Source organism: Oratosquilla oratoria, chromosome 10 (genome assembly GCF_046742065.1).
Source record: "Oratosquilla oratoria isolate Oo_2021 chromosome 10, ASM4674206v1, whole genome shotgun sequence".
NCBI lineage: Eukaryota > Metazoa > Arthropoda > Malacostraca > Stomatopoda > Squillidae > Oratosquilla > Oratosquilla oratoria.
Window position 1 is genome coordinate 547,654 of NC_134786.1, and position 16,593 is coordinate 564,246.

Genomic DNA, 16,593 nt, shown 5'->3' on the forward strand with positions numbered 1-16,593 from the left:
TTTGTCCCACCCCCTCCTCAAAAAAAAAAAAAAAAAAAAAAAAAGGAAAGGAAACGAGACGTTGTTGCTCTGATGTGGCTAGTAGAGCGTGGACCATCTGTGCGTCGAACCATCCGATCCTGGGTCCTCTCCAAGTACCCCATCGGCGATAGTTAGGTCGGGCCATTTAGAAAGATACTCCCCCCAAAAAAAACCCTCAGTACAGAGGAGATTGAACGGACTTGTTGCCAGCGCCTACATGACACACTGAGACACTCCCAACCACCACAGAACTCTAGTAATGGTTTTAAATCGGACAAAATTCCTCAGCCGTGTTAACCCTAGTGTAACCACATCCTGAAAACACCGTAACGGGAGGAGTGAAGAGCAGATCACCACAAAGAGGTTTTTATTTTTACATTTGATTTTTATTTTTAACACACAACATTGAAGAAGTTTTTCCAAAAGCTGTTCCTCCACAGTGAGAGTCCTCCACTCTCTTGAGGGAGTGTCTTGCGGAGAAGGGCGGTGAGAGCGTAGAGATAATGTTCTGCACCTTGTTGGTTGCATGCAGACCTCTGGGTCTACCCTCCAAGTAGTCGCCACCCTATCCATGCCGGGAGGTACAAACACACAACTTCAAAAGTTTTGCTTGAGGGGGAGTGCTTGCGGGAAATGGGGGTTGGTTGCATGCAGAGTCTCAAGTAGTCGCATGCTCGGGAGGTAGACAAACTTTTGCTGACATCACCGGGAACTTCTGCCCAAGTCTGACGTCATTGGGGGGTTTCTGGTGAAGTCAGCAGGGCTTCTGCTGAAACCTGGCGTCGTTATGGCTTCTGCTGACGTCATTGGGGGTTTCTGGTGAAGTCAGTAGGATCTTCTGCTGAAGTCACAAGAGTATTTGCTGACGTCAGAACTCATAGTAGTTACAGGGAAGAAAGAAAGCTAGTTTGCATGCAAACTTTTTTTTTCTCTCTCTTTTTTTTTCGTCTCTCGGAGGCGGTTGCTGGTAAGAGAAAATAGAGAACACATCCCAGCATCTAGATCTTGTTCACACAGTATATGATTAACATAAAGTTTATTAAAGGTCTTTTGTTCTGCAGTTGGGCACGTTCTGGACCAAACGGTCAGCTATGGACATTCGCACGTTCACATGGTAATGGAGACTAACACGAGCACAGATAATAGAGAGAGAGAAAGAGAGGAAAGAGAGTGAGAGAGAAAGAACCTTACAAACAGTTTCTACCTTCAAGTCCACCCACACCGGTCCACAAAATCCAGTCTTGGATCATCGAAAATTCCACCCGCTGAACTTTGATAATCCTCGCGGTCCTATATATCATGCATGACTAGCCTTCACCCCCCATCCCCCACCCTCGCATCCTATATAATCATATCCAAATTCCGAAGTGTTCAACAAGCAATTTATACCCTTAAGTCCCGCCTCCAACTCAAAAAATCCATTTTTGGATTCTCCAAATCTCCACCCGCTTCAGTTCCATCTCCTTCTCGGTGCCATCTCATATTGGCATCCCCAGCAACGAACGAGTCGACAATGCGGCTCGAAAGGCGACATTCATCCCTTTTCGATATATGGCAAAGAGGCGGGGAGCAGCATCCATTAACGCATCTAAAAACAACCAACCCCCCACGTACATCCATGGCTGTCCTCACACGAATGTAACCTGTGTTTTGAAACCCACTAGGACGCCAAAGAATTGGACAGCACCGTCATGCACATAGCCACCTCATGACAGGAAACTATCCTCTCACCTGTTAATGCAAAGCTGTCCTCACAATGTCACACACACTACTAGACTATCCAGTTTCACAACACTTCCCAGCAGCCCCCTACTTTGTCATCTCCCCTGTTAAACAACAGTGACACTACACCAAATTGCAGACGATAAGATATTACTACCATCAACATTATCATCCCTCCACAATTTCCTTAGAAGAAAAATCCCTGAAAGACTCGTAACCAAAGTATAAACACATTTGATTAATTAGACCCAATGCGTGAAATATAATCCACGATGGAGGCGCGGGATTGACCACAAGGATAGAAGCGTTGGTGAACCACAGTCCTTAACAGTAGAATATGATAGATAATGATATGGAAGAGGACAGGACAGAGCCAGACACGAAAGAAAACCTGAATGAATAGTAAGGCGAAGGGTGTGTGATTTTGTATGTCTTCGAGCGTGTGTACAGTCCTAAGTGTATCTTATTCTCTCTCTCTCTCTCTCTCTCTCTCTCTCTCTCTCTTTCCCTTTGGCTTACTCAGGTTTGTAAGTCAATTCCCTCTCCGTCTTGAACATCATATCCCTCCCACCTGACTGCTAACACCTTCTCATACGCCACGTCCCTTTACCTCCCTCAGGTATGATGCAAACCACAACAGGAAGCACCCACCTTCCCCGAAGTCCGGCATCCTCGTGCAGGTCTTCGGTCATCTCCCGAAGCGCGGCCGCATCCTCCCACGTGGGTTCCTCCCTGCGCGCCGGGGGAAGGAGCCTCCGGAAGGAGTCCACTGGACGCAGGACCTTCTTGGCACCAATGTCCCAGTCGACCAAAGCCTCGGCCAGCTCGCAGTATCTGGAGATGGTGCCCTGCCGTGTGGCAAACGCTCCTACCAATGGATCCACGGTCTACAAAAATGGAGCTGTGTAGACGTGATGGTGACGACAACAGCATCTTCGGTTGTGTTCAACACGAAAACGAGACAAGATGAACTCTGGGGTTGTCCTACCCGCGCGGTTTGTATTCAAGAGTGACGAGAACACTCTGGGATCTGAAAAGACGCAGACATTAAGTGCAGACTGGGCACAAAAGAACAAATAGAAATGTTTAAGTGCAATACATGTTGATATTACTTAGAGTGTATTCCAATACTCAACACACACTGAAAAAACGCACTGAAACGGTTTTAGATATGTAGGAGCACTTGCATATGCATTTACACACACACACACATATATATACACACACCTATGCTTACTCAATTGAATTTACCTTTTCACATACAACATACATGTGTATGCGTGTGCATATGTACAAATATATACAGATGTAATAATATATGTGAAGCCATATAATATATACGAAGCCATATGTAATAATATATTTGAAAACTTGGAGAGAACATTCACTCCGGAGAAGCAAAGGTGTCCTAACAGGGATGGTAAAGAAGAGACTTCAGAAGGAGAGCAACAGAGAGGTGGGGGTGACTTCAGAAGTTTAAAGTTTTCAGCATTCTACTCTGAAATGGAGCTTGTTCCTCAATCACAGAATAGTCTTGTGCGACTCTGGTCCGTCAGGGAGCTGCTAAGGTCCTTTAAAGTACTGACTGCATGAAAATCATGTGGTAAGTTTCCCAAATGGTATCCGCCTCTGGAAGAAGAAGAAGAAGAAGAAGCATATCAATCATTAGATGTAACCAATTTGGTTTACCTCTTTCTTGCCTGACAAGAGACAGTGACAATATAAGCAGTGTCGTTTGACACAACGGCCGAGTAAATTCAATGGATCACAAGAAAATAATTTATGTTTAACATTAAAACCATAGAAATATCAAATTAAGTGCATATGACCTGTGTGTTAAGTGTATTTTTGTGTCTTATCGTAGTGACGACATGGATCCTCAAGGTACCAAAATTAAAGAAAACGTACCATTGGAAATAAAAGATGTTTTAACGTTAAGAACAGTATCTAACTGATGATCGTGTACTCATGTTCTTTGATGAATAAATTCAAATAAAAATAAAAACATAAACCAATCTCTAGCGTACACAACCACACACATACATGGACAAGCGTATACACAAGCAAATATACGTACTCAGAACACATGTGGATAAATATACATACACTGACATACAGTAGCGTATATGCTCACCACGCACAAGCACATTCGAGCATGCACACACACACACACACACACAGAAGCATATTTGTAATTGGGTGTAGTAAGCGTCCAATCGTGTACATGTAAATACGAGTACATACATCTGAAAATTCATATCCTATTACACTTAATTGTACATACAAGTCACTCCGTACATTTGTGTTCAATGTCTTTTCGCTGCGGGGCATCCGTGACGGGGCTTTGGGGATCCTTCGGCTATTCTGAGATCCCCAAAGACCCGTCCTTTCTTCAGGATCACTTGTCCTTCTTGCAGACTGAGTTCCCCAAGGCTCGCGGAAGTCCCTTCTTCGGAATTGGACATCGAGTCCTGTCTGGGGCGTCTCTCGCAGCACCAGCTACTGGTGACAGCAATCGTGGGGAGACCTGTCACTATAGGCACAACAATTCTTTCCACCAGAAGCTGGGGAGTTTGGGGGGGTGAGGGAGTTCAACTCCTCCCCTCACCCCCCCACTCCCCTAACTTCTCTTCCATTTCCTTTTTCCCCTTGTTCTCCCGTGAGTCTGTGTTAATTAACTGGAACGATGTTTCGACAATAAGACGCTGGTAGTCAGCCGTCCTTGCGGTGTTTCGGGCGATATATCGACGTTAGTTGCTTCTTTGAGGAACAAGGTGTACATTAGCACACGTGTACTTTGGTGTACATGCACGGACAAAAACCTCGGCGTGTACACATCGGGGCATGTACGTAAACGACACACCCCTGTGTACCTGGCGAGGCTTTTAGTATATACATTCCATGGATGTGGCTGAATGTGTAGATAGATTTTTTTTTTCTGTGGCTAGAAAGAGTATATATATTTTTTTCGTAGCGTAGCCTACTTCTATGACACTTTGGTTTGTAGTTCTGTAGCTTAGCCACTCTCATCATAGATCAAGGTCTGTATATAGAACAATAAAGATTTGTGTAATATTGTGCTTCATTATTACCTCTGTGTCTGTCACTGCCTACCTTTGACTCTTCCCTCTCCATTCCTTATCCCTATCCTGACCCTAATTCCGATCCAATTCTTAAACCTTAAGTCTTAATCCCATTCCTAGTTCAAATCATGCCCCCTAAACCTGAATTCTCTCGCTCATCGTGAGAGGCTTTCTGCAGGTTCCCAAAAAGAAAAGAAAAAATAATCCTGACGGAACTATAACCCTTTTTAACTTTTACTTTGGCAAGGAAGACGGTGTAGTTTCAAAACCCGTTGCCAAAACAATTCACCCTACCAAACATCAAATTAATCAAATTTAGCCACATACGAAAACAAATTAACTAACTTCAATTACTAGTATAATGAACATACACGATCGGCTTCTGTGAGGGAAAATCGTTCTACTGTACATCAATTTCCCAAACAATAAACAATATGGTTGATAAAATATTAAAGTCACCCCTCAACATGTAGTTCTCTCAGTTGAAGTGTGAAAGAAAACCAACTTTCTCGTGTAAACAACTTCATGTATTTACTTGATTGTGGTATACAAGTAGCAAGTCTTGTTGGATACCATTTCCTACTCTCCAATTTATCGTACATAGCCTCAGTACACGTGAATATGTGTATTTATGAGGAATATAACACTTCCAACAAATTACTACATCACATTGACAAAAAAGCTTCTGAACAAGGTAAGATTGATTAAGAATTCTGGTTTACATTGTCTCCATTCCCAGGGACCTGACGAGAAATGTACCATAGTTGTGTGGTGTGTGTGTGAGCGTGTCTGTGGCTGTCTGTGTGTCTGTCTATCTGTGTGGGTGGATGTATGTGTGCGTGTATCTGTGTGTGTCTGTATGAATGTCTAGATCTATGTGTGGTGTGTATATGTGTATACGTGCATGTATTCACCTTGGTCTTTGGATCACGTGTTGGACTCGTGATCGACAGCTATTTCCCTCCCGGAAGAGAGCTCAGAGCTTGTATGACCGATCTATGGGTAATGCTGTGACCTCTCACACACACACACACACACCCAACTCCCCACCCACGAGGGTCAGAGTAACGACCCGAAGCGCAGCGATACCGAAATAATAACGGCCCTGGACAGGATTCGAACCAGCTACTGCGAGCACCACAGCACTTTCCAGTCCAGTGCTCTACCAACCGCGCTATAGCTTTGTGTGTCAGAATCAGGAGAATCGATCTAATGGTAGCACTATGTCTACCCATACTGATAATTATCAGGATTAAAATTGGGGGGGGGAGGCTAACCTTAATTTTGTGAATAAAGATGACGCTTTGAGGGGGGTGGGGTAGCTAACCTGAATTTTATTATAGATGACGTTTTTGAATAGGTGTACTCCGTACCATGAACACGATGATTCTGAATATAAATTGGAGTGTAAATTCTCACTTGGTTTAGTTTCTCTCAAAATATTGGGCAAAAGTAATACTAAACCTTACAGTTTTAAAGGCTAGTTCAGACGATCAAGCATTGTCCGCTTGCAGAAGCGAGCAATTTACCTGTTAACAAGCTTATTCTCGCTAAAATTCAGGCAAAGTTCCTGTGTTGGTTGTTTAGCGAAAGTACCAGACGCTGCCCGTGGCCGGTAATATGACGTCGCTGCCAGACGTACAAGGCTTGTTGTCAACGTTGACGCTAGTGTTTGACATATATGTCTGTCTCCGTTCCCGCTATCGATCAATGGTCGAGACCTTATATTCTACATTTAATAAAGCTTTATCAGCAATAACCTTGACTTCGGAATGTAGAATTAAAAATATACAAAAATAGACAAACTAGCAGTTCCATGACGGACGATATGAATTCGTTTCTATTTCCAGTTTCTAATTCGCGTAATATGGTCACATGACTTCCTAATTTTCTTCTTTTAATTGACCAGTCTTTGCAACATTTGTCTTTTTGCATGTTCTTCTTTTTCTTTTTCACACACATAGCAACTATTTTGCTATATGGTGCTTTCTTCTTCCGACTATTCTTGGTGACCACCATACAGGTAGTTATCGTACCGCACACAGTCTGCAGGTCCTGCCTGAACTACCACACACTCTGTCCGCATCGTAGTTTGACTGGGCTAGCTTGGCACCGTGTGGACAAGCGCTACAGTTGTACTTGTAGTAAACTTTGTTGAATATCCTTCCAATTATTCTCACTGAAGTGTTTTATTAAATACTGGGATAAGATAAAAATTGTCACTTGTACTGCTTTCTGCCACTTACCGATGTCACCAGGCAAGTTTCACGACCACTGGTAATGAAACAACAAATTTGGATATGGGGCTTTAGCCCCCTCAGCCCACCCACCCCTAAATCCGCCACTGATTACAACTGATCCTGATCATTTGACCGCTGTAGTTTATGCTCGGGGAACCACTGCATCACCAGTTACACAGACTACCAAGGGTGTAGGCAAGGTCATCATATTAAGACTACAGGGCAGGAATCACAATAATGTGTTTGAATTGGACAAATTTAGATTTAAGGAGGAAACAGGCAAGAAATGGTTGACCAAGTGAGTGGAATAGACTTAGTAATAATGTGAGTGCTGAAACAATTAGCTATTTTAAGAGGATTGTATCACTTTTGGATAGGAGTGAAAGGTGTTGAGGGACATGGAACTCCCCAGTGTAGGCCTTATGGTCCCTTGCAGCCTCCTCCATCCATCCCAGTCCTCGAGTGTAAGCGTTGCTTTCAACTATTCCTGGCACATGCGAATGTCAATTCCTCAACTGATAAGATCAATTACATTTTTTTTCCATTATCGTATGATTTCAGTATTATTATTACTATTTTTTTTTTTTTTTTATTATTATTATTAGAAAGGATGGTGTTGGCATGTACATGCTCACTTCGATTAATTATGTAGAAATTAATAATGGTATTCCCAACACATTTGCCATACATGTATTTGATTTACATGTATATACATTATTATTAGTGCAAAGTAGACCATTCGGAAAAAGAAACTAACGAAGCAGAGCGCTTTCGTGTATTACATCTTCAGTGAAAATATACGAAAGCGCTCTGCTTCCTTAGTTTCTTTTTCCAAGTGGTCTACTTTGCATAAGTGAACACACGTACCCGTGTTCTTATTAGCGTTATTATTAGTGTACTGACCTCAGTCTAATACTCTTCTTACTAATCATAATCTACCAGATTTCATTTATGATTTTTGTCCAGGTAAGGAGATTATCCTAATGGGTCATTTTAATCTTCCCTAGATTAAATGGAACTCATAATTTTCCCGTGTTGGTCTTTTGTCATTATAGATGTAGTCTGTGCGCTGCAAGGTGGTGTCCGTTTAGAGTGGCATACGTCGTGCCAAAATCAACCTTAGTGCATGCCTCCCTCTCCCCTCCCCCTCTCCTTCCTCTCCCTCCTCCTCTCCCTCTCCCTTCCCCCCTCTCTCTCTCCCCTCCCCCTATCTCCTTTCCCCCTCTCTCTCTTCCCTCCCCCTCTCTCCCCCTCCTCCCTCACCTCTCTTCTTACCTCTCTCCTCCCTCTCTCTCTCCCCCTCTCTCTCTCCCCCTCTCTCTCTCCCCCTCTCCTTTCCCTTCTCCCCCTCTCCCGTCCCCCCTCCCTTCCCCCCTCTCATTTCCTATGTATTATTTTATTTTCTATATTCTATATATATATATAGTAAAGGAAGCTGTATATTACAGTGATTATCATCACTTTTTCGGATTATAACAACGACGATTACCTATCGCCCATCCAACATGTCTCACCGGTGTCCCCTCGACGTGGCAACATGGCGGGGAAGGGGGGAAAGCGCTGTTGCCACGTGTCATAGAATTAATCCAAATCGTTCTTATAATCCTAAAAAATTTATAATCATTGTACTGTACAACTTCCTTTTCTATATACAGAAGATAAAAATCAAATAATACATAGGTTGGAAATAAGAGAGAGAGAGAGGGGGGGAGAGAGAGAGAGAGGGGGGAGAGAGAGAGAGAGGGGGGGGAGAGAGAGAGGGGGAGAGAGTGTGTGTGTTTAATTCGGGAGTTAAGCTCCCACGGGCTTTGGTTGTGAGCCCGTTTGGTGGGTGATTTGACTTATGAGTGTGTGTGGGCCCAACCACACACACTCATACATTCACAAGATATGCATACGTATATGAAATACGTATGCACATCTCGGTGAATGCACCCTTCCCAACGTGAACTGTGTTCGGTGTTAAGTGGATGGTAACATGATATAATAATTTGTAAGAAAAAAGAGAGGGTGATTCAATGAATGAGTGGTCGTGGTTTGGCCACGCCCACCCATACATTTACTGGATGTGCATGCCTATGTGAAATACGCATGCACATCTCGGTGCATTCACCCTTCCTAACATGAACGGAGTACAAGTGTAAAAAATATAAAAGAATTAAAGGGGGGGGGGTGACACTCCACCAGCCGACGCAGTTCGTAAGCGCTTAGGTGGCGGCATAAGCGACACACAAGACCCTCAGATGTTGTCGGAGGCCCTCTTCTCAGAAATGCAGTTGCAGGGCAATGCTGGAGGTAGTGGTCAAGGGTGGCTTCAGGGTGGCTGCAGTGGCGGCATCTTCTTTCTTCAGGTGTTGAATTGGTCTTTATTTGCCAGAAACAACGGTCCTCCAGTCGCAGACGGAAGAGCAGAGTTTCCACTTTTCTAGGTGTGGAGCGAGGAAGTACAAGGGGGCTCGTAGTCTGTGACTGCCCTGTACCACCTCGCCCTCTCTGACACCTCTGCCTCCAGTCTGTGCTGAAGGAACCGTTGTACCTGATTAAGAGCCCTGGTGCGTAGGCGCAACTGGTTTCTGCTGAGAGGGACGACAACATCGACTTCGGGTCTTTGGCGCGCCGCTTCGGCTGAGGCGTTGGCTAGCTCGTTACCTGGGACACCTACTTGGCTTGGCACCCAGTTGAGCGTAACACTCCTGCCTTGCTGATGCAGCTTCAGTAGGCGTACATTGTCGCTGGGCTGTATCGATTCCAAGCTGCCTAGCAGAGACTGTGAATCCGTGTGGATCACCACAGGACCAGCTCGAGATATTAGAGCATGCTCTAACGCTCCTTGGACCGCTATGGCCTCAGCTTGGAGAGTGGACGCATGATCAGATAGAGAGAGGGGGAGAGAGAGAGAGGGGAGAGAGAGAGAGAGAGAGAGGAGAGAGAGAGAGGCATGTACTAAGGTTGCTTTGACATACGCCACACCATGAACGGACTCCTTGAAGCGTACAGACCATAGTTCCCTTTTTTATGATAGTTACCTATTCCTAGGTCTAACACAGTTGATTGATGAACCAACATGCATCCATTCTAGTAACATATTAGACATCTTAGTCTCAGATAATGAGAGAATTAGTGACGTCAAAGTTCTTCCACCCTTTACAAGCTGTGATCATAATCATATCTTAATTTCTTATCATTTCCAGAGCCCCAATATCGCTGATAACTCAAAAGTTATTAAATTATTAAGACAGCAGGGCAGGACTCTCAGTACATACATACACACACACATACATATAAGACGTAAGCCGCCTAGGCAAGGGTTCGAATCCCAATGGTTGAGTCTATTTCCACATACATATATACATACACACAATACATACATGCATAAATACACCAAAGGTTTTTTTCCCCCTTACAAGGGAGGTAGCCAAAAAAACAAAGGCATAAAATCCACTCCCACCCATTCCATCCCCATATATTCCACTCCCATTTGCCCCCTGTCCCTCTTATCTTGGCTCTATTGCTTTGAGTCCTTTGCTTAAAAGAAGAGGACTCAAAATAATGGATTTAAATTGGACAAATTTGAAAAAGGAAATAGGCAAAAACTGGTTTATCAATAGAGTGATTAACGAATGAATAAGACTCGTTAACTATGTAGCGAATGCCAGCACTATTAGTTGTTGTAAGAGAAGGTTAGGTAATTTCATGGACATGGAACTGCCTAGTATAGGCCTTAAGGTCTTTTACAGTCTCATTCATTCTTATGTTCTTATAATTCGTGGTGACCCATTTTCTTCATTTCAGTATCAGACTTGAAGTATCAACTCACAATCCGTGATAACACAAGCTACCAAAACCATTTGCATTACCAAAAGTAATTTGTACCTCCATTTTGTTTAGGTACAAGGACCCTCCAGGCTTGATGTCAAAGGTAATCCGGAAATCACAGTCGTTCTCAAAATTGTCTTTTATTATATTTATCACACGATTTTAATTAGGTAATATATATATATATATGCTAATAAGAGACCACTTGGAAAAAGAAACTAACAAAGCAGAGCGCTTTCGTATATTACATCTTCAGTGCACTGGATGTAATATACGAAAGCGCTCTGCTTCATTAGTTTCTCTTTTCTTTTTCCAAGTGATCTACTTTGCATATATATATATATATATATATATATATATATATATATATATATATATATATATATATATTCTTTAAGGCATATAGAATTGTATGCAACAGCAAATTGAGCTCTGATGAGTTTCCGATGAAGAGTTTCAAGTCTTCTAAAGCGACACCTTCAGGAGACCCATAACATTCCAATCACCAGATCCATCCTAGTGGACAATACCACCATTTTAGACCAAGAAAGTGACAAGCGCCGCCTTGCCCTCCTTGAGGCCCTCCACATTAAATACAGCCAACCTACACTGAACACCCAACAGGAGGCCCCCACCATCCTTCCCAGCCTCAAACCATTCAGAATCCGCCAATCCAGACAACCCAGCTACGAGACAAATCAGCCCTCCCATGAGCAGTCACTCCGTCCGCGACGGACACCCAGGCCACAGTAACGGTCATCTGAGTGTCCTTTCCCAGTGGTCATAGTTCCCCTTCCCGCGTTCCTTTCCCCGATATTCAACGTGTCCTTTCCCAGTTTCAGACCAGAATAACGGTCATTTCTTTGTAATCTTTCCTAGTGTTTACTTTCTGTATTTATAATCATCCATTTCTTTGCTATTGTCACAATTGAAAATGCTAACTGTGATTAGCGAAACGTCTTGTATCCTGTTCTACCCATTAGATGGCTTCTATCGGCAACTTGGTTTTTTCTTTACCTTTCCATGCTAGAGAGATCTTTAGAAGACTTGAAACTCTTCATCGGAAACTCATCAGAGCTCAATTTGCTGTTGCATACAATTCTATATGCCTAAAAGGAAATATTTTGCCGCGTTACTCCAATATATATATATATATATATATATTCATCACAACATTTTGTCTTGAGGAAAAATCCTTATAGGGCCCGTAAGCCTTTGTTGTTCCGCTTTCGCTTCACGCAGACTTTATCACACTGGGATATTTTACCTCCGACTGTTGGAGCAAATTTGCAGCCCGCAGGTTTCGGGAAGGAATCTGATATGCTGGAGGAAGATCATTTTCCTCCAGCATAATACCAAAAGACATTCTATGTAAATTGTTGAGAAAACAAAATAGTTTGTCATGGTGATTTGACGGCGGAAAAAGTGCTGGAGGTGGGCGGTAGCTACCGCCGACAAATCGGAGGTTGGAGGTAAAAATAGCCCAGTGTGATAATCCTTTTACTTTGTCGCCTCGAAAAGTCCCCAACTTTGGTTTCCTGCCCGACATCTCACCATCTTCGCCTTCCAGCCTTCGACGATATCGTTGTAGTCTGTCTCGCTGAAGTCCTGTGGGTCAAGTAAGAATACATAAGAACATCATAGTACATGAAAATGATAATAATTTGTCAAAATAATCTAAATCTGAAAATGTTGCATAACGGCACAACTGAAGAGGAGACATGACGTCACGACTGAAGACCGTCCAATCAGAAGAAGAAGAGACATGATGGCACGCCCGTGGCTCGTAAGAATGAAGGAGATTACAAGAGACCCTAAGGCCTACACTAGGCAGTTCCATGTCCCTTACCACCTGTCATCCCCATCCATAAAGTTGTCTGACCTTCTCTTAGGGAGTACATGTACACCACCAAAAAGTTCTCGAGAGTGACCGTTTGGTCCGTGCGGGAGACGAACTCTGCCCTCACCTTCACGAAGGCTTCCCTCGTGGGAACGAAGTACTTGAGCTCCTTGGCCAGGATCTCGACGAAGTTGTTGGTCATGTCGTGGGCCTTGACGTCCTTGAACCCGGCGCCACGGAGGACCTCGCCGTACTGTGTTACCGTCCGGAGGTCGTACCCTGGGGGAAGGAAGAGGAGGGAGAAGAAGGTCGTAACTTGGTGGAATGGAAGGTAAAAGGGATTTAGGCCAACGGCTAAGCGCTGGAACCTGGAGGAATGAAGAGGGTCGTAACTTGAAGGACTGGAAGGGAAAAGCGCTGGAACCTGGAGGGAGGAAGAGGAGAAGAAGGTCGTAACTTGGAGGACTGGAAGGGAAAAAGGATTTAGGCCAACGGCTAAGCGCTGGAACCTGGAGGGATGAAGAGGAGAAGAGGGTCGTAACTTGAAGGACTGGAAGGGAAAAGCGCTGGAACCTGGAGGAAGGAAGAGGAGAAGGTCGTAACTTGGAGGACTGGAAGGGGAAAAGGGATTTAGGCCAACGGCTAAGCGCTGGAACCTGGAGGGAGGAAGAGGAGAAGAGGGTCGTAACTTGAAGGACTGGAAGGGAAGAGCGCTGGAACCTGGGGGAAGGAAGAGGAGGGAGAAGAAGGTCGTAACTTGGTGGAATGGAAGGTAAAAGGGATTTAGGCCAACGGCTAAGCGCTGGAACCTGGAGGAATGAAGAGGGTCGTAACTTGAAGGACTGGAAGGGAAAAAGGATTTAGGCCAACGGCTAAGCGCTGGAACCTGGAGGGATGAAGAGGAGAAGGAGGTCGTAACTTGGTGGAATGGAAGGTAAAAGGGATTTAGGCCAACGGCTAAGCGCTGGAACCTGGAGGGATGAAGAGGGTCGTAACTTGAAGGACTGGAAGGGAAAAAGGATTTAGGCCAACGGCTAAGCGCTGGAACCTGGAGGGAGGAAGAGGAGAAGAAGGTCGTAACTTGGAGGACTGGAAGGGGAAAAAGGATTTAGGCCAACGGCTAAGTGCTGGAACCTGGAGGGATGAAGAGGAGAAGAGGGTCGTAACTTGAAGGACTGGAAGGGAAAAGCGCTGGAACCTGGAGGAAGGAAGAGGAGAAGGTCGTAACTTGGAGGACTGGAAGGGGAAAAAGGATTTAGGCCAACGGCTAAGCGCTGGAACCTGGAGGGAGGAAGAGGAGAAGAGGGTCGTAACTTGAAGGACTGGAAGGGAAGAGCGCTGGAACCTGGAGGAAGGAAGAGGAGAAGAAGGTCATAACTTGGAGGACTGGAAGGGAAAAAAGATTTAGGCCAACGGCTAAGCGCTGGAACCTAGAAGGAGGAAGAGGAGAAGAAGGTCGTAACTTGGAGGACTGGAAGGGGAAAAGGGATTTAGGCCAACGGCTAAGGGCTGGAACCTGGAAGGAGGAAGAGGAGAAGAGGGTCGTAACTTGAAGGACTGGAAGGGAAAAGCGCTGGAACCTGGAGGAAGGAAGAGGAGAAGAAGGTCGTAACTTGGAGGACTGGAAGGGGAAAAGGGATTTAGGCCAACGGCTAAGTGCTGGAACCTGGAAGGAGGAAGAGGAGAAGAAGGTCGTAACTTGGTGGAATGGAAGGGAAAAAAGGATTTAGGTCAACGGCTAAGCGCTGGAACCTGGAAGGAGGAAGAGGAAAAGAAGGTAACCTAGAGGACTGGAAGGGGAAAAGGGATTTAGGCCAACGGCTAAGGGCTGGAACCTGGAAGGAGGAAGAGGAGAAGGTCGTAACTTGGTGGAATGGAAGGGAAAAAAAGATTTAGTCCAACGGCTAAGCGCTGGAACCTTGAGGGAGGAAGAGGAGAAGAAGGTCGTAACTTGGAGGACTGGAAGGGAAAAAGGATTTAGGCCAACGGCTAAGCGCTGGAACCTGGAGGGATGAAGAGGAGAAGAGGGTCGTAACTTGGTGGGATGGAAAGGAAAAAAGGATTTAGGCCAACGGCTAAGCGCTGGAACCTGGAAGGAGGAAGAGGAAAAGAAGGTCGTAACTTGGTGGAATGGAAGGGGAAAAGGGATTTAGGCCAACGGCTAAGCGCTGGAACCTGGAGGGATGAAGAGGAGAAGAGGGTCGTAACTTGAAGGACTGGAAGGGAAAAGCGCTGGAACCTGGAGGAAGGAAGAGGAGAAGAAGGTCGTAACTTGGAGGACTGGAAGGGGAAAAGGGATTTAGGCCAACGGCTAAGCGCTGGAACCTGGAGGGATGAAGAGAAGAGGGTCGTAACTTGAAGGACTGGAAGGGAAAAAAGATTTAGGCCAACGGCTAAGCGCTGGAACCTGGAAGGAGGAAGAGGAGAAGAAGGTCGTAACTTGGAGGACTGGAAGGGAAAAAAGGAATTTAGGCCAACGGCTAAGCGTTGGAACCTGGAAGGTCGTACCTTAGAGGAATGGAAGGGGAAAAGGGATTTAGGCCAACGGCTAAGCGCTGGAACCTGGAAGGTCGTAACTTGGAGGAATGGAAGGAAAAAAGAATTTAGTCCAAAGGCTAAACGCTGGAACCTGGAAGGTCGTAACTTGGAGGAATGGAAGGGAAAAAAGGGATTTAGGCCAACGGCTGAGCGCTGGAACCTGGAAGGTCGTTCACCCCTAGAATCTGGAGGGAGGAAGAGGAGAAGAAGGTCGTACCTTGGTGGAATGGAAGGGAAAAAGGAATTTAGGTCAATGGCTAAGCGCTGAAACCTGGAAGGTCGTTCAGCGCTGGAACCTGGAGAGAGGAAGAGGAGAAGGTCGTAACTTGGAGGACTGGAAGGGAAAAAGGATTTAGGCCAACGGCTAAGCGCTGGAACCTGGAAGGTCGTTCAGTACCGGTACCTTGGAGGAGGAAGAGGTGAAGGAAAAGGAAGAGGAGGAGGAGGTAAAGGAAGATCAAAGACCCGCAGGTCATTCAGCGCCGGTACCCTGGAAGAGGAAGAGGAGGAAGTGAAGGAGAAGAAAGAGGAGAAGGTGAAGGAAGATCACAGACCCGAGTGATAGGTCAGTGTTAGGGCCGCAAATTGAGGATTCTGTGAGTTATAATGAGTTACAATGATAAAACAGTGTTAAGCCCCCGGTCACACATTGAAGATTTTCATCAAATATTGTGATTTTGAAAAGCTGGAAGACGACTTTGTTTACAGTATTCTAGATTTACCCAAGTCTACAATTCAACAGTGTGTCTAAGATTCGTATTCTAGGTTTAACTTCTCTTAGTTCGTCATTCAGCTTCTAAGTATATGACTCAAAGGTGATTTGACATTTGGAGATTCGAAAAACGAGAGAGAGATTGTAACCTAAGTCGTTTCTACTCAAACGAACACGTCGGAGGGGCTTTGTGATGTTGTGGAGTCTACGACTGGTGCGCGCGTTTCCCTTACCTCTTTGTTTAACATAATCGAGGAACTCTTTCGATGGGTTCTTCGTGGTGCTGCCTCGACAGTAGTCCGTCACGAGAAGCTTCCCGCCCGGTCGCAACCAACCCTGCCAGGGAGAGGCGACGTTAGGTTGGGGGGTCCTACTACAGCAGGAGGTTAGGTAGGGGGAAGGGGGGCGTAGAAGGGGGAGCTTGGGGGAGTTAGAAGACAGCCATAATGGGGGAGGCTTGGGGGGGCCATGCAGTATGAGGCTAGGTAGGGGGAAGTGGTGAGCCTTGGGGGAGTTAGAAGATAGACATAATGGGGGAGATTTGGGAGGCATACAGTAAGAGGTTAGGTGGATGGAAGGGGGGCATGGAGTGGGGGGGGGGGGCTTGGGGGAGGTAGAAGA

At 45.2% G+C, this 16,593-nt stretch overlaps 2 protein-coding genes and 1 long non-coding RNA gene across 7 annotated transcripts in view; 2 read left to right on the forward strand and 1 right to left on the reverse strand.

Moving 5' to 3' along the window:
* The window catches only part of LOC143029051 (uncharacterized), a 422,642-nt gene extending 417,832 nt beyond the window's left edge, over positions 1-4,810 (forward strand). For all 5 annotated transcript variants that reach the window (XM_076191389.1, XM_076191388.1, XM_076191391.1 and 2 more), the window contains one exon: positions 2,363-4,810. In XM_076191389.1, the coding sequence (XP_076047504.1) occupies positions 2,363-2,652 (290 nt within the window). In that variant the 3' untranslated portion in view covers positions 2,653-4,810. The remainder of the gene's footprint in view (positions 1-2,362) is intronic.
* Positions 4,811-5,345: 535 nt separating this feature from the next.
* The window catches only part of LOC143029052 (uncharacterized), a 26,387-nt gene continuing 15,139 nt past the window's right edge, over positions 5,346-16,593 (forward strand). The window contains exon 1 of the long non-coding RNA XR_012966765.1: positions 5,346-5,520. This is a non-coding gene — a long non-coding RNA (uncharacterized LOC143029052). The remainder of the gene's footprint in view (positions 5,521-16,593) is intronic.
* LOC143029034 (uncharacterized) lies at positions 11,470-16,524 on the reverse strand. Its single transcript, XM_076191372.1, has 3 exons — positions 16,206-16,524; positions 12,850-13,001; positions 11,470-12,490 (listed from the first exon to the last, which is right to left on the reverse strand). The coding sequence occupies exons 1-3, from the start codon at positions 16,522-16,524 to the stop codon at positions 12,383-12,385; spliced, it is 579 nt and encodes a 192-aa protein (XP_076047487.1). The 3' UTR covers positions 11,470-12,382.